A 24,451-nucleotide genomic window follows, 5' to 3' on the forward strand; every position below is an offset into this window, starting at 1 on the left:
GAGAGAGAGCATAAGCTGGGGAGAGAGGCAGAGGGAGAGACAGAAGCAGACTTCCCACTGAGCCAGGAGCAGATGCGGGCCTCCATGTGGGACTCAATCCCAGGACCCAGACATTATGACCTGAACCAAAGGCAGACTCACTTAACCATCTGAGCTACCCAGGCACCCCTATAATATAAAAATTTATTGAGACAAAAAGTAAGAGAAATGTCAATGAATTAAGACTGTCTTAATCATGCCATTTCAGGGAAAAAAAACCTGGTTCAGTTACTGGAACTTTTTAATTTTGCAAATTCTACATATGAATTTATAACCAGACTACTTTGCTGGGAAAAGTTTCCAATTAGCAATAATGGCGCCTCAGATAAAAATCTCATTGGCTCCAACACTGCCACTGGGCAAAGTTCAACCAGACTATCTTACTAACGGACCTGGTTTCTTTGTATAGATCTTGATCAAAGAGCCAGGAATAAAGTGAAGATGGGTAAACAATTCTCACTTCCAACATAAATCCAGTCTTGCTGAAGAGATTTCAGAGGACTTAAGATTAAGAACTTTTTCCACATCAAGTATTCAGGCCACCACATCACTCTACTCTACCAAAGCCTCCTTGGATGTCGTTCGCAGTGAGTCTGCCTCCGATGGCCCAGCATTTGAGGACCTCGCCCTTTGGCACTCTTTCAGACTTCAGTCCCACACCTACTTCTGGTAAGCACAATTATATTGTCCCCGAGAATAAACGTACTTGTCTCCTAGAATTGGTTGAAAGCTCTCCGCTCCTTCCAATCTTCTCAGTCCTTTCAAGCCTTTTCTGAGCGCTCCAACCCTCGGGGACCGATCTTAAATACAGACAGCCCCTGTTGCCTGTACCCATCACTGCATTCTGCCATATGACATCTTTTGTACATTATTTAATTAGGGTTCCATATATTTTCCCTTTATACAGATAACACACTCTGAAAGAAGTTATTTCTCTTATTATCCTTGCACATTGTGGAATATTGCCCACCCAGAAAGGTACCGCTCTGTTTATTTTAGGCACTCAGTAAGTACCTACCAAGTGAATGACTCACATCTGTGACATTGTAATAGTTATGTTTTGCAGTCAGCTTTGTGTCTTTTAGGTAAAATACACTGTTTCACAAATTTACAAATTCACAACAAATTACACATTTGTTTCACAAATGTTGTTCCCAGAACCAACATAGGTTACATTAAAAACATGACATGAATGTTACTGTGACTAATGCCAAAAAGGGGAACTGGGGAAATCTACAAAGAAGAAAGATATCTTAATTATTTCAATTAATGGAATAGCTCTTGACCTCAGATGCCCTCCGGGAGTGTGCAGTGATCTATCTAGCAAAGCCATATATGGTGATAGCTTGTCGTGGAGGCATATCCATAAAATGTTCTATCCTGGCAGATAGTCTCTGCAGGAAGCCCTGGTTATTAAGTGTAAAACAATAGGTCACTGCTTAAGAAATGGAATATGTTTTCCATTTGAGAAAATTCTATATAACCATCAAAACTCATGCGATACAGGAATATTCATTGACAGGGAAAAATGTTCACTCTAATGCAGACTTCAAGGACAGGTTATAAAGGAGCACATACACTATCCTTCTGTTTAAATACGTACACACATATATACGTAGTCATAGCAGAGAAAAGAGATTCGACTGGAATAGGCCGTATGTTAATGGTGGTTATCTCTAAGTGAAAAAAAATTTTGTGCTTTTCTCTGTTATTTTGATGTTTTACATTAACTATCCATTTATTTTTCTTAGTAAGGGGAGATGTTAACTTTTTACACTACCACTGATTATGTCAATTTCTTTTCCACCTGCCCTCTTTCTAACTTGTTTGTCCCCTTCACCACCCATATAAAACTAAGCAAGTTTCTGCTGTTAGGTTTATAGGCAGTCTGCATAACTAGAAGGTAGGGTCACAATGGAATGAACAAACTCCTTGAAAAACTCTCAGCGTCAAGATGGGGAGGTAAGCTCTTACTCAGTTTGAGAGGAAATCTGAGATCCCTGTTCACCTTTTGAGTTCTCTGATGTGTAATACTCACCACAGTTCTTCCAGAAGGCTGACTCATAAGTTACTCATAGAAATAGGTAGGCATACTGCCTTTCAGGCCAAACTGACACAATCCCTACTCATGCCCACTTGCCATTTCCATGTGCACACAAGAAGACATGTCCTCCATTCAGGTGTAGAAAAGCCTGTTGTAAATATGGTTAAAAAATTATATATATACACACTATATATATATATATATATATATATATATATACACACACACACAGAGACACACACTTGCACACCATGGGGCCACAGGCCGCTTTTCAGGTTTCCTAGTAAAGCAGGTTACCTAAATATGATACATATTGACTCCAAAATCCAAAGAAACTCATCAAACATTGTGCCTCATTCTTTTTTTTTTTTTAATTATTTATTTATTTGAGAGAGAGAGAGCACAAGGCGGGGGGAGGCACAGAGGGAGAGGGAGAAGCAGATTCCCTGCTGAGCAGGACTCCGTCCCAAGACCCTGGGATCGTGACCTTAGCCGAAGGTAGACGCTTAACCAACTGAGCCACCCAGGCGCCCCATGCCTCATTCTTAGAGATAGAGAACTCAAGATGAAGAACTTGACCTTCATTCTTCTATATTATTAAATTCCTCTCTGGAGTTTCACTGGGACAGCAACCCCCTATATTTCTCAGAATATATCTCCTATCCTCTGTCACAGGACATCTGCCTCTTCCTGCTCTCCGGGTCCTATCTGCACACTGTCATCACTATAGGGATTAACATGATGTCCTATAGATGTTGATGGCCAAGATGAGGAGTCAGCGCACTGCAGCCCATGGACCAAATCCAGCCTGCAGTTTGCTTTTGTAAATAAAGTTCTGTTGGAACCCAACCACACTCATCCATTTACATATTGTCTATGACTGCTTTTGTGCTACAACAGCAAAGTGCAACAGAAACCATACGGACCCAGGGTATTCATATCTGACCCTCTACAGGAAAAGTTTGCCAACCCCTGGTCAAGACCCCTACAGGTTTTATGTTATGATCCAGAATCGGAGAATTGGCGTGACCTTAGACTTGTGCTACTTATCCTCCAGGTGATGGCAAACCTGTTTATCTGAACGGAGCAAATACTTTCACCAAATCAGTAGCTGCAAACCGAATGCCAGGAGATGTATTAATTTGCTTCAGTAAGGAGATCATCTCTGGAATATCCGCCAAGTTGAAATCACCACCTCGTTAACTTTACCACAGTTCACCGTCATTCTCCATTCTAATGGGAAAAATAATGGGAAATGATGGGGGAAAGAATGTACATCCTGCGAGAGCAGGAACACAAGCAGGGGGAGTAGGAGAGGGAGAAGCAGGCCTCCCGCAGAGCAGGGAGCTCCACGTGGGGCCCGATCCCAGGACCCTGGGATCATGACCTGAGCCGAAGGCAAACGCTTAACAACTGAGCCACCCAGGCACCCTCCTTGTCTTTTATGACATTCATATTTTTAATAAATACACTTACCATTTTTGTTTGGCTTATCTTTCCTTGTAATTTGATTGAATTACACTGAGGTTATATATTCGTGGTTGGCATACTGCCTGGGTCATGTTCTTCTCAGGGTACATCCCTATGTCCCTCATATCTGAGGTTAACTTTTGCGTGTGTGATGTTAATTTTGCTCATCAGGTCAAATTGTTGCCTGACTTCACTGCATTAATTACTGTTTAGCATGCAGTTACTTTTCCATCCTATTTTCACTTAACATTATAGAAGATCGAAAAGAAAAAAAAAACATTATAGAAGATTGGCAGAGACTCTAGTTTCCCTTCAACATCCATTCTCCAAAATTTTTAGCTGGTTATAATCATGTGACTAAGTCCTGTCCAGTGATGTGGGAACAGAAGTGACATGTGATTTCCAGGCATATGTTTTAGAGAGAAAGAGCATTTCTATTTCCCTTTTCTAGTTCCCTCTTCCCATTGGCTACGATTTAATGATGACAGCTGAGGCTAGATTAGTCATCTTGAACCACGCAGTGGAAGCTGCATGTGTAGAATGGCAGAGCAACAAGACAGAAGGAGCCTAACATCCTGGGAATTTCATGGAGGAGAGCCACCATACCAGCTGACACTCTACAAAGATAAGTAAACTTCCATCGCACTTGTGATATATTTTTGGTTTTATAATAGCTTTGGTACCTGTATTTTAACTAACATAGGTGTTTCCCCTCATTGCCACAGTTTTTATAATCGTTAATTGCTACATTATATTCCATCAAGTGATGTTAGTAAATTAACAACCATTCTCCTATTAAGTACGTATTATGTTTTCCCACTATTACATATATATAACTATATTCCACTATATTATACATATATATATAACATTATATCGTATATAATATATAGCATTATATACAATATACATTATATACAATATAATGCTATATATATAACATTATATATATATATAATTAGGAGTTTAGTGTATGTAACTTTTTCATTTTTGTGGATTACTTCCTTAAGATAAATTCCTAGATATGTGATTAGGCTAAAAATAGAAAAGAGATCGTAGCTCTAGGTAGGTTCTGTTCAAATGTTTTCTAAAAACCAACTCTGTGGTTGGATTCTGATGTGCAGTGCTGAACAACTTATGCTTTTGGATAATTAACTAAATGTGATGCTAAGTGATATGCTTTAGCAATTAATATATATAACTTAAAACAAATCAAAATGTGAATTAAGATTAATTTTAATTGATATGTTAGAGGATATTTATTTACATATTTCCCAATGTCAATAGTACTGCCATGCTAATGAAATATATAAAAATTTGCAAAAGTGGGCATATGTAGAACTACCATACAATCCAGCAATTCTGCTTCTAGGTATTTACCCAAAGAAAATGAAAACACTAATTTGAAAAGATATATGCATTACTATGTTCATCACAGCATCATTTCCAATAGCCAAGATATGGAAGCAACCTGAATGTCCATCCACGGATGAATGGATAAAGCAGATGTGACATTTATATATAATGAAGTATTACTCAGCCATAAAAAAAAGAATGAATTCTTGCCATTTGTGACAACATGGACAGACCTAGAGGGTATTATGCTAAATGAAGTAAGTCAGACAGAAAAAGAGAAATAGCATGACTTTGCTTATATGTAAATTCTAAAAAACAAAACAAAACAGAAACCAACTCACAGATACAGAGAACAAACTGATGGTTGCAAGAAAAGGGTGTTGTTGCGGGGGAAGTGGACGAAATAGGTGAAGGGGATTAAAAAGTACTAACAGTTGTAATAAGACACGGGGTTATAATGTACAGCATAGGGAATATAGTCAATAATATTGTAACTGCTTTAAATGGTGACAGATAACTAGACTTATTGCAGTGACCATTTCCTAATGTATATAAATACTGAACTACTGTGCTATACACCTGAGACTACTACAATATTGCATGTCAATTATTCTTCAATAAAAATAAGAAAATATATTTTAAAAAAAGATGTGGGCATGTACCTGGAGGATATAATTCATCACATCATGACTAAGTTACTGCTTTTTCAATTCTCCATTTAATTACATCAAGAAAAGCCTCCATTTGGTACTGGTATGTTTTAACACCACTAATTTCCTTTTAAAATTCTCCATTTTCAACAAAAGGAGAGCCAGGCCTTAGGCTCAGAGCTTTGGGTGGGCAACAGAATCTAGGTGGAATATAATAGTTATATTAAAAAACTTTTTAATTATGACAAGGGCCTGATTTTCTATTCATAGTCATCATATAACATTTCTTTTTTCAAATTTAAAGTTTAAAAAGGTCAATTTAAAGAGAATATTAAGTATATATCATACGTGGAGGCAAAATAGAAACAGTTAAAATCAAGGACTGAAGTTTGAAAAATAGTGACATAAGAGATTGAGCCCAGGAATTACTGCAAACTCTTTTGATCTCCAGCAGTGTATTTTTTTCTAATGAGAATAGTATGCTTAATTTACATTGTAGAATTTGGACTTCTTCCATGGTTTGGAAGTAGTGTCAAAAACATTGCCCATTGGCTCTAGTCTACCTGAAACTCCATTACTCTTTAAAGTCAATAGGCTTGAAGCAGAGACAGTATGGGATATTTAGTAATTTTCTTGAAAAAGGAGTGGACCATTTCAATCTTGCAGAGAGAAGTCTTCATCACCTATTATTTACTAGTGTAGTAGGCACTTTCCATTGTCCCAGTAATTTTTACAACATTTCCAGGGGACGAAGATTATCATTTCTTTTAGAGATAGGGCTCAAAGCAGTGATGAAAATTTCCAAATATAAGATAAAATGGAAGATTAAATACAAAGTTCCTAGTACAGTGTCTGACACATGCAGCAGATACCAAGCAGATGATAGTCATCATTACTGTCCTGGTAATTAGCAAGCTCAGGATTTAGTCTGAGGTCTGCTCAATTCCAACAAGCCCACCATGCTGGGCTCTGTAGAATTGCAGAAGAAAAAAAAAAAATAAAGATAACCCAAAACAATATTAAATCCATGTATCATCCACTCAAAAGATCTTTACTCAATGTCTACTATGTTCCAGATGCTATGAATTGAGCTTATAAACATTCCATGTTGCCTTAGGCTAGCTTGGGATCCCACAGGTTGCTACAATGCCATTCTTCCTGTCAAACCCAGCGCATATAACTTCTACTTTAACATCTGCCATTTATACTACAGAGTAAACTCTTGGGAGGAAATATGTCTACTGTGCGACTAATATATAATAAGCTTAAATATTTGAATTTAAAAAATTACATAAAAATCAATATAAACATATATATACTAGCTTTATTAAAATTTCCCTTCAAGAAACACTTTCAAACCTTAAAAAAAAATTCATATGATCCCAGCTATGTTAAAAGAAGGAAGACTGGGGCGCCTGGGTGGCTCAGCCGTTAAGTGTCTGCCTTCGGCTCAGGTCATGGTCCCAGGGTCCTGGGATCGAGCCCCGCAACGAGCTCCCTGCTCGGCGGGAAGCCTGCGTCTCCCTCTCCCACTCCCCCTGCTTGTGTTCCCTCTCTCGCTGTGTCTCTCTCTGTCAAATGAATAAATAAATCTTAAAAAAAAAAAAAAAAGGAAGACTGAAGGAAATTTCTCAAATTTCTTTATGGTTGGTGGCATTAATAGTATTTCTTATACTTTCGATATTTCTATGTCGTGTTTTCTTACATCTATATTAGCAGAAAGGAGACAATAAAGGAAAATCTAATAATGCCAGAAAGTAACCTATAAATTCTTAAAAATGTTAACATAAATGTACATAGATGTAGCATAATTTACAATTACCATTCTCAAGACCTATCTGCCTCCATTCTCTTACAGTAAAACTGAATCATTCCTGTAAACAGAGGCTTAGGGACTGCTTGCCCTTCCCTCAAATCCTTTGTTAGAATTATGAGGTGGTAATTAGACTGCATTAGGGAATCTTCAGGATGAAATCTGGAAGTAGTTGGGTGAGGCAGCCCTCTTCTGGGGAAATAAGAAAATGCAACTACTCCAAAGGATCTTGGCTGGATTGTAAAGGGCACTAAGTGCCTCTCTGGGGCACAAGGATACTGAAAGGTATTTCCTGAAAACAATGGATTTTTGAAGCTAAAGGTCATTCTGGAAGTTGAAGTGTAAATATTTATTTCTGTAAGTATTGAGTATGTGTTTAAAATCTCTGAGCCTCAATTTCTTATCTGTAAAACATAGTAATAGTACCTCATACAGTGATTTTGAAATTAATGTGAAAAAATACAATCATTTAGGGCGCCTAGGTGGCTCAGATGGTTAAGCGTCTGCCTTCGGCTCAGGTCATGATCGCAGGGTCCTGGGATCAAGTCCTGAATCGGGCTCCCTGCTAGGCGGGGAGCCTGCTTCTCCCTCTGCCTCTGCCTCTCTCTCTCTCTCTGACTCTCATGAATAAATAAATAAAACATTAAAAAAAAATACAATCATTTAGCACAGTGTTCCCCAGACAGTAAATGCTTAATAAATGATAGCCATTATTTCAGCTGTTACTCACATTTTATAATCTTTGCAGCAATCATTTTACATTGTGCAACTTTTCCAGTGTTTACAAAAAAAAAAGGACTCTAGGAATCTTAAGAGATTGCATCTAAGAAAAGGGGTGCAAGTGTGTATGCATTTTTTTTTAAAGATTTTATTTATTTATTTGAGAGGGAGAATGAGAGATAGCACGAGAGGAAAGAGGGTCAGAGGGAGAAGCAGACTCCCTGCCGAGCAGGGAGCCCGATGCGGGACTCGATCCCGGGACTCCAGGATCATGACCTCAGCCAAAGGCAGTCGCTTAACCAACTGAGCCACCCAGGCACCCAAGTGTGTATGCATTTAAAAAGCATAATATACTGTACTACATCTGAAACCAATGTAACATTGTGTGTCTACTATAGTTCAATAAAAATCACTTTAGTAACAAAAAAGTTTTAAGGCAGAAAGCATGAAAATATTCAACTGAGATTTGTTCACCGAAAAATTGTTTATTAAGATGTTAATGCTTAGTTCAGTAATTATGTAATTTAAAATTCTGAATCACCTCTGAATAATTTAGACATGTATGTAAACTACTATATTTCCTGATATTTAATATAATTAGACTTCTCTAACTTCCAATTATCAGACAAATGAAACATCAAACTTTCAAAGACACACCCTCAGGAGTTCATAAATTCCTATTTGCCCAATTTTTTTTTAAATATATGATAAACCTTCTTAAAGGAGGAAGCCAAAATCCACAAATCAAAAGTCTTATTCTGCCTTTCACAATGTATATCAAATCATCACAATGTACACTTTAAATATCTTACATTTTGTCAATTATGCCTCAATAAAGCTGAAAAAAAAATGAAATCCCACACGAAAGTCTTAATCTGAACCAGTGTTGAGAAATAGTACAATGGAAGATCTTTTATTCATCATGTGAGCAAAAATACAGAATATATTTATTGATTAATTTTCCCCTAAAGAGAATATACTTTGTATTTAGAGAAATAAAAGATTAATTGTCAGGAGTTGCTTTTGGAGAATAATCAATCAGCGCCTTATCAACAGTTGGATACTGATACCAGGGACCATCACCTCTCGCACGCATTAACCTTCGCACTTCCAGCTCCTGTAACCTATAACAAACAGGATAGCAGTATTGTGGGTCCAGCATTTCCAATTGCAAAGTTAATGGATTATCTCCATAAAGAATAACCACCAGAGAGTCTTTTGCTTTTGTGTAAAGTATTATCTAAAGTATTTTATGTGGGACCTCGGTCACCTGGCTTTGGAACCTATGGAGTCCCCCTCCGCGTCTGTGGAACTCGGGATTGTGTCCTCGATGGTCTCCCTCCATGCCTCCCGACGGCAGGATCTGGAATCGGGTCCCTAGCCCCTGTGAGAGACACACATACCCTGGCCAAACCCTGGGGACAGCCGAGGTAAAACCAGGTACACGGTTTACCGTTGAGACCACGGCTGCGGGGCGCGCCTGACTCCTTGCACCCGCGGGACAGCTCTGTTTCTGGACTGGAGCTTAGGGGGAGGAACTTTGCTTGGTGAGGTTGGAATCAGAGTGGGGAAATTATACATTACATTTTAATTTTCTGCAAATTACTATGCATGGTTTTTTAAAAAGTAATTCAAAATTATAATAAAAAAATAAAGTATTTTATGTGGGGCGCCTGGGTGGCTCAGTCTTTAAGCATCTGCCTTCAGCTCGGGTCATGATCTGAGGATCCTGGGATCAAGCCCCACATCAGGCTCCCTGCTCATTGGGAAGCCTGCTTCTCCCTCTTCCTCTGCTGCTCCCCCTACTTGTGCTCTCTCTCTGTCAAATATATAAACAAAAATCTTAAAAATAAAGCATTTTATGTAAAGTATTAATGTACCTCCATAGATCGATGTGTATGCATATATCTGATATGCACCTATAAGCAAAATTTGGGACTTATTTTTGACTTTCATTATTTTGCTAGGTGGTTAGCCAACAAATCCTGTTTTTAATCACCAAAACACCACTTGAATTGATAATCTGTTCTCTCCTCTTGTCCCTGCTCTTTATCTGGACAGATCACTTTCACATGAATAATGGTAATGCAGTTCCTGTCTTCTGGCCTTTTAGAAAACCTCTTGAGACCACATATTCCTGAAACAGTCCCTCTCCAAAGCAAACCATAAGAGACTCTTAACAATAGAGAACAAACTGAGGTGGGCGGAGGGGAGGTGGGCGGGGGATGGGCTAAATGGGTGCCGGGTATTAAGGAGGGCACTTGTGTTGAGCACTAGGTGTTACATGTAAAGCGATGAATCACTAAATTCTACTCATGAAACCAGTATTACACTATATATTAACTAACTAGAATTTAGATAAAAACTTGAAATAAAAAATGAGATAGTCTTTTCTCCATCAAACTTTTTCTTTCCATTCTTATAGACTACATATTAAATTTCTCATATGACTGGAAACTTATCACAGTTAAATAATTCACTTTATTAACCTTAACCAGCTCACTAACCCTATCGCCTGTCTATGAGAAACTACAAACCTTTGTGATTGTGTATCTAAGAGAGTCTATTCTTTCCTTTTTTTTTTTTTAGGATTATATATCTTCATATTATCCTTTTTCTTTTCTACTCTTTAGAATGTAATTATCCAAAATGCAAATATTAAAATATTCATCAAAAGGACTGGTTAAATAAATTATGTTTCACCCTTATAAGAGACTACTAGGCATCTGTTAAAAAGAATGAGAAAAATCTGTATATAGTAAATACAGATGATACACATATGGTTAAATTAAAAAGGCAAGGTATAACATGAATATGTGTAGCATCTTCCCATTTCATTAAAAAATAGAAAGTAATCATCTGCGACTATGTATGAGTACACATGCAGAGAGTATTAAAAAGTCTGGAGGGCCGTAATAAATAGTCATCTCTAAGGAGAGACCATTATGGAAGATAGCCCCTTTCTATTTTGTATCTTTCTTTTATGCTTCAGTTTTCCAAATACCTAAATATACTTTTTAAAAAATGTAGGTACTCTCATTCCATCCTCACAATGGCATCGTTTCTTTGGGGGTAGAAGCCAGGGTTTTGTTTTTGTTTTTACTTTGTTTTGCTTGGAAATTGTTTAAAATCTCTACATGTCTAAGGAATTCTGGGCTCTGTCTTTTGGAACTCAAAGGTATATGTGTGAAGTTCAAAAAAGTCCAATGTTACGAAGTATGAGCCATATTGCTGTTCCACGCCTTTAAATACTTAACAACAATTCCATATGGTAACTATATACGTGTATAATTTCAAATCTAGGAAACAGGCCCATCATACGTTCCTTTAATCATTTAAATATTTTTTAATATCATAACAATTTTTATAAACTACAAAGTTTAAAAGAGAATAAACAGAAAGCAGATCAATGGTGGACTGGGGCCAGGAGGAAGGGATGGGGAATGACTGGAAAGGACCACAAAGAGGCTCAGTAGGTGCTGGAAATGATCTTGACTGTGGTCGTTACACAGCTATTTACCTTTGTCAAAAACCTATCAAACTTAATGGGTACATGTGACTGTATGTAAACCTCACTACAAACACTAAGATAAATCTCAGACAGGATCACATTTAAAAGTAGCAAAAGGAAACATGACTGAACATTTAAAATAATTTGGACTTATATATTTGCTTATTTAATCACTATCAGAGACCTATGCATGACACAAAATCCCAAAAGCTAAAGAAGACTGACAAACCTGACAATAATCAAATGAGTAAATATATATAAAGTAATTAAAACACTAATACATAGTAAGCGTTCAGAAACATATTAGCTACTACTATACTTTTGTTATCTGAAACATAAAAACACTTTAGTTGCAAAAAAATTCTACACTATCAAAAGACAAATGACAAGTTGGGAAAACATAATTGCACCAAAACCCAAAAGAGGTATTTTAATTAAATGTATAAATTAGTAGAAAAATGGGCAATTTACAGGACAACAAATACAAACAACCAACAGATACATGAAAAAATACTCAACCTTACCAAAAAAAAAACAAAATTAAAATAATAACATTTTCCAACTATCTTATCAGCAAAATGTTTAGGTTTGATAAATTCCATTTACAGGGAAAGGCATGGAAAACAGAAATTATCATGTATTAGTGGCAGAAAAAACAACTGGTACAACTTTTTGGAAAAGAGTTTGGCAACATCTGTCTAAAATTTAAAACATAAAACATTTGGTTTATCAGTGCCACAGCTAGGAATTTATATTTCAGATACACTAAATACGTAGAAATCTATATATGAGGATATTCACCATAGCACTATGTATATTATCAAAAAACTTGGAAAGAACCTAAGTACTAACAACATGGGATTGTTTAAAAAAAAAAAACCCTAAGTACCAACAACATGGGACCAGTGAAATATATGATGCAGCCATTAAAACAAATGGGGTATATACTATTATAGAAAGATCACCAAGATATATTTAAGTGAAATGAAGACAGGGTGCAAAACAGTACTTATAAGAGGATTCTATTTGTATTAATATATTTTTATTTATATTTTTATTTAAATTCAATTAGCCAACATATATATATATATAGTCGCAGATATATATAGCCTACATCATTACTTTCAGATGTAGTGTTCAATAATTCATCAGTTGTGTATAACACCCAGTGCTCATCGCATCACGTGCCCTCCTTAACGCCCATCACCCAGTTACTCCATCCTCCCACCCACCTCCCCTCCAGCAATCCTACAGTTAAGTGTCTCTCATGGTTTTTCTCTCTCTCTGATGACTTCGCATTCAGTTTTCCCTCCCTTCCCTTATGGTCCTCTGCACTGTTACTTATATTCCACATAGGAGTGAAACCGTGTGATAACTGTCTTTCTCTGATTGACTTATGTCGCTCAGCATAATACCCTCCAGTTCCTTCCACATCGATGTAAAGGGTAAGTATTAGTGTTAATATATTTTTAATGCATAATTTTTTTATGAACAGAAAAAAAAAAGAACTAAGTAGTAGTCACCTTTAAGGATGAGACTAGGCAGAAGAGGAAAGGAAATTGGGAATAGGAGCAGAGGGAGGGGAGGGCTGCCTTGCACTCAAGAGTGGGATATTTTAAAAAGAATTCCTCTTATTCTGACAGATATTATCAACTAGTAGTCTCTCAGTCTCCAACTTATAAACTCCACTCTAAACAAGCTATTCCCTATCTTTACCCTTTTACATGGAGCATTCTGTAGTGCTGATATAGTTTATTAAATTTTTTTTTCAGGGCTTACAATAGTAAGAAAGGATTTTCTTCCTTGCCCCCCCTTCCCACTTTATTTATTTATTACCGTAAATCAGCCTTTTCAGCTTCAATCTGAAGGATAGCCATTGTTTTTTCATAATTCTTTTCAGGGCTATCCAAGAAAGTTCGGGCAATCCATCTTGATATAGGATGCTACAAGAGAAAATCTGTTTATTTTCTGAACAGTACTTTGCTCTTCCAGTTTCCTATTCTTTAAAATGGCCATCTCAGGTAAACTAATAATACTTCAATGCCAACTACTAATTTTAATCCATTAGGTGGATACTATTTTTGTCCCCATTTTATAGATGGGCAAATTGCACTAAGTGTCAGCAGCTGGACTCAAACGAGGTCTGTCTGACTCCAAAACCTGTGCTCTTCGCCATTATACTACACTGAGTACTTTAAGTGGCAGATTTAGGAGCCAAACCCAGGGTTTGGTGATCAAAAACTGAAGCTCCTTCTCTCAGCACAGAGAAACTACGGCCTGCCTTAACGTATGATAATGATACATTTCTTTTCTGAAATACAGTTCATTCAGATAATAAAACATGATAGTATTCACTCTAATCAAGGCCATCTCACCACACTTGTAAAGGCAAGTAACAGATTTAACTTTAGGTTTTAGTAGCAGTGACAGTGTAGTAAAATGACTAACAGTACAGGCTGTCGGGCCAAGCCTACCCAGGTTCCAATACTGACCCTAATTCTTGGACAGGTCACTTACCCTCTTTTAAGCCTGTCTCTTCAACTCTGAATTGGGAATAATAATAGCACATTTCACACGGAATTGGAGAATATTTGCAAAATACTACCACAGTGCCTGCTACACAGTTGGTGCTCAAAAAAGAGCAGCTAGCATTAGCATGGGTAACATCCTTCCTCAGGCACTGAACTTAGGATAAATTCTGACTGTTACTCTGCTAGGATAAGAACACACTACAGAGTCATACTTTAAAAAACCGTAACGATCAAAGTAATAAAATGCAGAAAATTACCAAAAGAAGTTGCTTGCAAAGAGTGAGCACAAAACATGCCATCTACTTGATATCAAAAACTGAATATAAAACAATAGCATAATTGCTAAATAAAGACATTAATCAGTGCACTGACAAGACACCTAACAGAAAGTAACTTTCAATGACGCATACCCACCTTGAAATATTCCCAGTGTTCTGGGATGTAGCCTTCTGGAATCTCTGCTAACTCAGCTTCACCTAGTAAGAGAAAATAGTGATGTCCAATTTTAGTATCAAGAGTTTATAATATTAATTCTTCCCCATTTAAGTAAGAAACCAACTTCTTGTGGTTTTAAAGGAACTTTTGTTTGTACCAATGAAGATTCAAACACAGCTGACCCTTGAACAACATGGGTTTGAATGGCCTGGGTCTACTTACACATGGGTTTTTTACAGTACAGTACTGTAAATGTATTTTCTCTTCCTTAAGATTTTCTTAACATTTTTTCTCTAGCTTACTTTATTTTTTCATTTAATTTTATTTATTTGAGAGAGAGCATGTGCACAGGTGGGGAGGGGCAGAGGAAGAGGAAGAAGAAGAGAAGCGGACTCCCCGCTGGGGAGTGGCCAAGCTTGATGCGGGGCCGGATCCTACAACCACAAAATCATGGCCTGAGCCTAAACCAAGAGTTGGACACTTAACCGACTGAGCCACCCAGAGCCCCTCTAGCTTACTTATTATATAAGAATACAGTATATAATACAAAAAACAGTCAAAGTAATTGTTAGTTATTGATAAGGCTTCTGGTCAACAATAGGCTATTAGTAAAGTTTTGGGGGGAGTCAAAAATTATATGTGATTTTTGACTGAGCAGGGGGTTGACACACTGACATTGTTCAAAGATCGACTGTATTTTAATTACTTTAATGTGGTTGAAAATCATTTCATTCATTAGATATTTTTTAGATATCTTCAATGTGTAAGGCATTGCCTATAGGCATTATATAAGAGTTTCAAACTTTGTTTTTATATAGTATAACAAAATATAATAAAAGACACATTATTCCTTCTGGTTTTCCCTATCACTACTAGACAAAACATTTTAGGATTCAAGATGTTAGAAGTACTTTGGGCAGAATTTCCCATGAAAATCTAATATTAGCTGTCTTTCACAAATTTCATTCTTTTTTAGATTATAATTTTATGTGTTCCAAGATGGATAAAAAAAAAATTCTTCCATCCTTCAGCCTCTCTTCCACTTCTATTTCTATTTTCCTTATTCTGGTTTGTCAAAGCTGGTTTGGAAAAGGAAAACAAGGCTTTCTGAAGCCTTTTGTGGCCTCTACAGAGTTGATGACCTTAAAGGCTGTTGGAGCAAAAAAAAAAAATGTTTAAAAAAAAAACATTGTATACTATTGCAGATTGAGATTTGGTTACTGTAAAATAAAATCCCTATGTTTAATAAAATGCCTATGTTTATTATTTAAATAACTTTTCTTGGGGAGCCTGTGTGGCTCAGTCAGTGAAGCATGTGCCTTCAGCTCAGGTTATGATCCCAGGATCCTGGGATCAAGTCCCACATTGAGCTCTCTGCTCAGCAGGGAGCCTGCTTCTCCTTCTCCCTCTGTCTGCCGTTTCCCCTGTTTGTGCTCTCTCTCTCTCTGTCAAATAAATAAATAAAATCTTTAAAAAAAAAAAAGGATTAAAAAACAAATAACTTTTCTTTATAACATCCATAATTTCTTTGTTATTAATGTACATAGGTTTTAGTCGGAGAGGTACTTACCAATGAATATATTCACCAGAGTTATGCCAGTTGCTACTGGAATCCCAGTCAACAAAATGTAGAATTTCTGTTGAGATTAAAAAATAGTTTTCAGGGGTGCCTGGGTGGCTCAGTTGTTAAGCATCTGCCTGCAGTTCAGGTCATAGTCCCAGGGTCCTAGGATGGAGCCCCACATCAGGCTCCCTGATCTGCAGGAAGCCTGCTTCTCCCTCTCCCACTCCCTCTGCTTATGTTCCCTCTCTTGCTGTGTCTCTGTCAAATAAATAAATAAAATCTTTAAAAAAAAAAAGTTTTCAAATAACCATTTCTTAACTCTTTCCCCACTCTCAAACTGTCTACAATTTTTTATTTCCTTACATTGCCTGTAAAATAAACTTGCCAAATTGAAGATGTGATACCAAATTATTTCTGAGGTTTTCTTTTACTCTTTTACAGATGCCTATATTTGGTACCAAAAATGAAAGAAAAAAGTAAGAATTGTACAAGTATAATACAATATCTATTTAAGTGATTTTTCATTTTTTGGTTAACACAATGAAATAAAAGTTGAAAAGTTTTTGTATTAAGATAAAAATGTTAAAAACATTTGAGTGATTTCAACCACTGTAGAGTTTGAGTTGGTCATAACAAGAAAAGTGGGAGCTCAACCAAGAGGAGGGATATTAAGCACAAAGGGCAAGCAAGAGGTCTAGAGGGCAGCCATTGCTGAAATGGTCACAGCTGTGGGAATAGTGGCAGAGAATCCACACAATCTTCCATCTTCCAAGCCTCTACTTTTCCATTACAGAGCCTTGAAATACAAATATACAGCCAGTAGCTCACTTGATCCTCTGAAATCAATGTTCCTGAACAATACAGAAATAAAAAATTATAACCCAAAATAATGGAGTTACTTATTTAAAGAAGTCTTCCAGTGAGTTCCTTGGTAATTTAAAGAATATTTTAGGGCAACCCTGTCGGGACCCCTCTCATTCTTGAGAGCCTTTTCTGTATCTTCACTTAATAAACTTGTATCTTTTTGCTCAAAAAAAAAAAAAAAGAATATTTTAGTAATACAGATAACTATCCCCAAACAAATCCATTTTCAAAGTTCTATAATTTATAGATTTTGGTGTGTGTGTGTGTGTGTGTATGCAGGGAACATAGATTATATTTCAAAACCCCACAATCTTAAAAATAAGGGAATGGCTCAAATTTTACCTCCAATACAATGAATCCTTTTTATGAAGTAAAGGTTCACTAATTTAAAAAGAAATTCAGGAATAAATCAGACATTACTACAAAATCTCAGTATCTATTGAGAAAATAAATATGAATTTACAAAATAACATCTTTCATAAAATGAAAGATGTTCTCTAGAAAAAAAAAAAAAAAACCCCACATTCCTATTTGTATGTAAAGAGTTTAGTTCAGAAAAGTTTTTAACTCACCATTAAACTCAAAAAACGCCTGTCATAGAATCCAGATGGTTTGATGATAAACAGTCTCTTCCCATGGTCTCCACTGTGTCGCACAGGAGCTGGAAATATTAAATTACCCTGTTATATGCAAGGCTCAAGGTATACTGTTATATTCTGAGATCAAATCAGGTTATAAGAAAATGTACATGCATAAATTTTTAATATGAATTAAGATAAAAATACGTATTTGACTACTAAAGGCAGAGCAGATATCTTTAAACAGAGACTGGTATACTGTTGTAAACTATAGTTCTATTTTTATTCAACGTCAAAGAAATATCTAAATAATTGTTTGAATTTGTCTCCATAGCAGGCAGGGAGGTCAAATACTCTTGGCGGGCTACTTTGTTTACCTCTACAATAAATATTTGCTAAAGCTATTAAATAAAGAAACTTAACTTAAATTGTGTCATTTCATATGATGAGGCAATATACATTAGGGGCTCACAGCAAAATAGATGGAAAAACATTTATTCAACATATCTCCAGCAGGAATTTGAACTTGTTCAAAAGTAAACACTCTATCTCGATAAAATCACTCTGTAAGCCATTTCTGATTGTGAATATCGTCCTCTTCAAATTCTCCCTCAGATGGTATGTAATCAACTCTCACTGGAGATAAACTGAGGCAAAATTTCACTCCTGATCTTATTTCTACACAATTTCCCTTTCTTGGATGTCTGGAAGGACCATTGCAAATACTGTAAGCCCTTTCTGCTGGAAGCAGGAAAGGATCTCACTGTTACTGGGAAACTGAAGTTACTGCTTCTGTTGTGTGTAACTGTATTCAAGGAAATTCACATGAGAATCACTGTGGGATAAAAAACTAATTGCCATTAAAGGAATTTCAGTCATGATAGCGGTCATAAAGATTTGTATCCTTTGTTCAAGCTTAAATGTCTGGAATGCCCTCCCCTCTCCTGAAATCTCTTCTTTAGGCCCAGATGGCATTTTATCCTCCAAGGAACCAACCCTCTTCCCAAGCATATGAGATCTCTCCTACCTTTGAACTGCTGTATATTCTAGTGATATTCATACTTGCTTGCACTGCTCCCACTGGAATATAAATGTCTTGAAGGCAGGAACTGTATTCTTAATTTTCGTATCACCTCCAGCAGCTTGCAATGAATTTAGGAGGTTAATTCATAAGAGAATTAGAAGCTGGCATGAACTCACTGGGTACAATTCATACCATTAAGGCTTCTACAATAACAAGAGAATGTGACAAAGTAATTATGTACTTCAGAAAATAATTTGAAAGATACAATGGAATTCTTTGTGGACTAGGTGGGGAAAAAAGGGCTGGATAACAGTATAAACCACTCATTAATTCGATAAATATCTAAGTGCCTACTATGTGCAGGTCCTGTGCTAGGCCTACAGTCTAAAACAGATATAGATTCCGCTGGGAGAAACAAACATAGTTAGACATCTATAAGGACAACAAAGAGAAGAAACAGGATGCAATGTCAGCCAAAAAACAGGCCCAGAAGTTCCTATTTACACAGGATGGTGAGGGTGGGGGAGTATAAAGAAGGTGCATTATAAGCTGAGAGAAACAGCAAGTTAGGTGAATTTGTAATGGGTAATTGATTGATTTATTACATCCAAAAGGTGCTGGTTACTTAATTCAATAACCTGCCAAAAGGCTCTCTCCATAGCCCTGAGAGGTCAAGACTTCTATACATGGCTTCGATGAGGTGAAAATATGCCTGATGACACAAAGCTACTACTACAAGAGTGGTTACTACACTGAGGATGAAGTGGGATCCCAAAAGTCTTCATACACATTTACAAAAGGCTGATTCTAAAAGGATTAAATATAGTAAGTGGAAAGTCCTGACTGCATTCCCCAAAAGTTGCTCACAGATTTAAGATGAGTCATTGGTGTGATGTGGTTACTAAGAAGGCCAAAGACAGTTCAATCCTAATATTATGTACTAGAAGCATAGGGTCAAAACAGGAGCACCCACCTCCATCTCCTAACCACACCTGCAGAAGTGTGTCCATCCCAGAGTACACTATTTTAGAGAAACAATCTGGAGCACACCCCAATTTAAGCAACCAGGATGGCAAACAACCTGGAAACTGATACAGTGAGCCTTAAAGAACTGAAACCAATTGGCCTACAAAAAAGAAGTCTGGGTAGAAACCAGTAAGTGCCTTTAAATAGCTGAAGGGCTATCACATGACAAAGGGCTTACACTATTCTGTATTGACCTGAAAGGAAGAACCAGGATCAAGAAAGAGTAATTTTCAGCTTAATACAAGGAAGAAGTTTCTAACAATTTTACTGGTTCAAAATAAAATTGGATTGCATCTCCAGTTCCCCTTTATGGAGTTATTCAAGTATCAACAATGGGCTGTAACAAGGATACTCTGGGGGTTGGCCTAGAGGATTTCTAAGGTCCTTTTCCTCAAAGAATCTGAACTTATGGCCTGTCTTAGAAAAAAAGGGCATACCATTGGACCTTATCAGTCTCAATGATTCCCTTCCAACTCCAAGAACTCGTTCCAGGCTTCATGTTTTTGCACTTACTTTCCTCTTTGCCCAAAAGCTTTTCCCCAGGCTTTTTGAATAGTCACCTCCACACCTCATCCTTCAGGGCCAAGATCAAATGTAACCTCCTCGAAAAGGTCTTCTCTGCCTATGGAAAGCTGGCCTCCCACTTATCCTCCTTAACATCATTTGGTTAGTTCCTTTAGAACAATACACACTAAGCCTGATTTTTTTTTTAAGCCTGATTACTTTGTTAAAGTCCATCAGGTCAAGGACTGTATTATTCAGTACTGTATCTCCAGTACCCTTTAGTGTCTGCCACATGGTAGGTGCTCCATAAATATTGTTGAATTTACATTTCTTAAGTAAATTAAATGTTAGTCAGGATCCTTCCTCGCCTTCTGAAAGTAAATCTACTCAGAAGAAACAGCGTACTCCCAATTTTCCTTTTCAATCCGGCAGACAGGCAGGCAGACAGACAGAAAGACACACACACACAAACACACATACCCCACAGAGAGAGCAAGATGGATTATGCTCTGCATGGTTTTGGGGACAACTGATTATGAATAACACTATTAATAGATATGGAAAATGTAACAAACAAAAAACTATAGAAGAATACTTGGTCTGGCTGCATTCTAGTTAATATTAATGCAGTTAGGAAAGCGAACTGCTTGCTTTCTTTACATATAATTACCTTACTGTTAAACAACAATTACTCGTGTCATTAAATGTGGTAAATAACTATTATTACTATTAGCTGTTCTAAAGTGTACTTCATAGCACTAAACTCTTTTCAAATATTCTGAGCCTTCATGATTTGTTGTTGATGTAGTAAGGCCATCTGCTTACAATCTAAAAATATTAGGGTGAACACTGCTTACAACCAGGTGACCGCCAGGATTTCTGGAACTCAGATTCTCCTTCCACCAAAATACGCATCTTCTACCATTCTCTAAAACCCAGACTTCCTCAACTAGGTATTCATTTAGCTATATGAAACTCAAGTCTCAAAAACCCATTTTTTTAAATGCAAATAACCTCAGGAAAGCTGTTTTTGATAACTGTGATATTTGTGAGCATCAAATAAGATAATGTAGATTTTGTGTCTTCATTACAACAATCGAAAATCAGCCACTTTCTTTCTCTCATTCTCAGACTACTCCCAGTTAATGACTCCACCAAGTCAATTACCCAGGGTAAAAATCTCACTCATCTTCCTTGCACCTACCCCTTGCTCACCAGCTGACAAGGCCTCTTGATTCTACGATTCAAACTTTGTATTTCTTTCCATGCCCTCTTCACCTCACTCACTGGCTTAAGTAATCAAGACCTCCTCAGAAGCCAACCAATATTTAGAAGCATCTTCCCAAAACACTACTGATGTTGCTCTCAGCTAAAACCTTCACTCTCTGCAGCCTACAAGAGTTAAGATAACTTTGGTTTTGTAATCAGTCCCTCCACTCCCCCAATTTAATCCCAACTTCCCTTTCTTAAGCCTTCTCGCTCAACACCTACCTATCGCAAGAGCCCCATATTCACATACATCAAAAAATACATCCTCTATTTTTCTGCCAATTGCACCTGTCAAAACTATCCAGAATCTAGTTAAAATGTCCCACCCTCTATGTCTGAATTAACTCCATACTGCTTTGTTTATATAATCATTTAAATACTCTTCTCAGTTTTTTTATTTTTATTTTTTTTAAAGATTTTATTTATTTATTTGAGAGATAGAGAGCAAGAGAGGGAGGAGGGTCAGAGGGAGAAGCAGACTCCCCGCTGAGCAGGGGGGGATGCGGGACTCGATCCCAGGACTCCAGGATCATGACCTGAGCCGAAGGCAGTCGCTTAACTAACTGAGCCACCCAGGCGCCCCAACTTCTCAGTTTTTTTAAACCATAATATGCACACATCAGTCTTCAAGTTAAAGCTCCTGCAGCTGAGGGAAGAACTTAAGTTCATTCCTGGAATCCTTTGATATAAGACAATAAATAATTTAAATAGAATACTTGTATGTGCTTACTTCCTGAGAAAGGTTTTCAATGACAGTGAATTAAGATAACGTGACAGTACCAAATGTTTAAGACAGGGGTGGCCACAAGGCTCTGTAGAAGGCTAATGCTTCCAAATCCAGGTGCTGTAGATTTTCCCACTCACTCTTCACAACGCCCTTATGAGGTAGGTTAAAATTATCCTCCTCTTTTTTTTTAAAGCAGTTCTTATGGTAAGATATAAGTACCTTTCAAAATGACATTCTAGAAAAATGCAAATTTATGCAGAAACATATTTCAGGGTTATAAATTCTTGTCAGTAGGAAAGAGATTAGATTTATTTTCTCTGTTAACAGAATTTATAAACAGACTTGTAATAAACATCCTCTTTTTTAAAAGATGAAGACACGTAGGTTCCAAGTAATTGCCTTCCACTTAGCTTCCAAGATATTATGACCCAATGTCACACAGCTACTAAACTCTGGAGCCAGGATTTGAAAGTAGGCAGTCTAGCTCCAGGGAAAACAAAACAAGGCAAGGTTCTCTACACTGCTGAGTCTCATAGGGGCAGACATAAGCAATAATACAGCAGATTAAAACCTTTCACTCAACTGTGATAGATGAGACCACCTGCAAAATACCTTTGAAAGCAGGTATAAGGCTGAAACACAGTAACTCTAGTGTAGCTATTAGATCCTTTCCTGCTCCCAGTGGAAAGGGTGTAGATTATCTGTATACATCCTTCCAGAACTCCAAGAATGGGGAATAATGTATAAAGAGGATCTGGGAGTGAGATTTTACCTTAGTTTATCTCCAGCAAAGCATGATTAAATACTATCCCCAGCAAATATTTGAAGAGGATATTTGTAATCAAAAATGGCTTACAAACAGAATTTATCAAAGAATGTTTGCACATGTAGTTTTTTAACAGGTTCAAATTCCTGCTGGAAATTTGTTGAATACCACTAGTTCTTTCCAACATTTTTGAAACAAGTCTCTGTATAATGCCTCATCATGTGAAGTGACATAACTCAAATTAAATTGGAAGAAGAATAAAGGAGTAAACAGAGAAAGGTATTTTGAGGGTGGAGAACTTTTTGGCTTCACTTCCTCTCTACCTGCTTCTATTGCATAGGGCAGATAGCTCGGAGTATATTTTTTACCAAGAGCATTAAATGAATTAATACCTTTAAAATCTTAGGATGGTACACGGCACATAGGTGTTCAATAAACGTTAGCTACTGTTATTATTAAATTTGATGCAGTACTGCATGATTTTTGTCATAACTGTCACAGTTCCCTCATTAGTAAAATGGGGATACTAACATTGTACTTACTTTGCAGTCTTTGAAAGAATTAGATTGAATACAAGGCATCTGAGGCTTTGCTATTACCATTATTCATTCTCCTACAAGTCAATACACAGTCTCCGAGAAGCTCCAACTAGCCTTTCCATGACTTTCCTGTACCTAGCGACTTTTCCTTCATGGGCCCCTTCCTCCCTGAGAAGATATTAAAATTATTATTTTATGACTGCGTTGATATAAAACGAATACAGTCCAGGCTAGATTCATTACCACATATCATTAACATTAACCCTAAAAACGCAGGGTTTGTGTTTTTTTTTCTTCTGGATTTAAAATAAATTTAAATTAAAACATTTTCATGGACCCTAAAAGTACCATGTAGGCACTGTACCTACTCAATGAGTTAGCCCTGAGCCTCTCCACCTGCCTACCTATTACTTAGCATCGGTGGGCTCCTGGACAACATGACTTCCAATATTGTGGGACTAGCACCTAGTGCGGGGGAACGTACAAAGAATCTGGTGCCTGAGAAACACAGGTCTCAGCTCCATGCCTTTTTAACCTCAACTTCATCCGCAAACTCACACCAACTGGAATGGCTGAGAGGCAAAGTGTTCACAAATGCTAATTAACAATTTAAAAGCGAACGATCTGATTCCTTCAGGAAAACCCATGTCTCCTCACAAAGACCACGCTCCGTCTCTCCTCTCAAGCCGCAGGCCCGCAATTTCTCCCAGATCTCACCAAGGTCACCCGGGAAGAGTTCTCCATCTCTCACCCCACATCCCCTGAGCGCGCTTTCTCCCAAATCTAGCACCCACCGACAGTCTTCGGAAAGCCACGGGTGAGGAAGCCCCCGAATCCAAGCCGAGTACCAAGCCGGTGGCCGGAGAGAGCGGCCACTGCAGTGACCGAAGCCCGCGGCAATAAACTCATGGCCGCCATAGCTACTACGGGCAATTGAAAAAAGGGGGCGAGTAACGGGAGCCGAAAGAGCCAATTTACGAACCAGGGCGAAGGCGGAAAGTGGCCATGTTGAGTGAGGGCA

At 37.4% G+C, this 24,451-nt stretch overlaps 1 protein-coding gene, 1 long non-coding RNA gene and 1 pseudogene across 3 annotated transcripts; 1 reads left to right on the forward strand and 2 right to left on the reverse strand.

Moving 5' to 3' along the window:
- LOC141373514 (uncharacterized) lies at window positions 1–3,572 on the forward strand. Its single transcript, XR_012379581.1, has 2 exons — window positions 1–708; window positions 2,759–3,572. It is a non-coding gene; the product is annotated as an uncharacterized lncRNA (long non-coding RNA).
- On the reverse strand, window positions 275–406 carry LOC112834206 (U4 spliceosomal RNA; annotated as a pseudogene).
- Window positions 3,179–24,425, reverse strand: NDUFB5 (NADH:ubiquinone oxidoreductase subunit B5). Of its 2 annotated transcripts, none has more exons than XM_073896865.1 (6): window positions 24,225–24,425; window positions 17,570–17,658; window positions 16,140–16,206; window positions 14,549–14,610; window positions 13,440–13,546; window positions 3,179–3,316 (listed from the first exon to the last, which is right to left on the reverse strand). In XM_073896865.1, the coding sequence occupies exons 1-6, from the start codon at window positions 24,346–24,348 to the stop codon at window positions 3,289–3,291; spliced, it is 477 nt and encodes a 158-aa protein (XP_073752966.1). In that variant the 5' UTR covers window positions 24,349–24,425; the 3' UTR covers window positions 3,179–3,288. The 2 variants fall into 2 exon arrangements, with proteins under 2 accessions (XP_073752966.1, XP_025734140.1); XM_025878355.2 differs by lacking the exon at window positions 3,179–3,316 and adding an exon at window positions 8,558–9,216 and having other exon boundaries at window positions 24,225–24,417.
- Between the last annotated feature and the right edge of the window lie 26 nt (window positions 24,426–24,451).

This window comes from Callorhinus ursinus, unplaced genomic scaffold (assembly GCF_003265705.2).
Source record: "Callorhinus ursinus isolate GAN/ISIS: 27379988/994484 unplaced genomic scaffold, GSC_fseal_2.0 scaffold1, whole genome shotgun sequence".
NCBI classification, from domain to species: domain Eukaryota; kingdom Metazoa; phylum Chordata; class Mammalia; order Carnivora; family Otariidae; genus Callorhinus; species Callorhinus ursinus.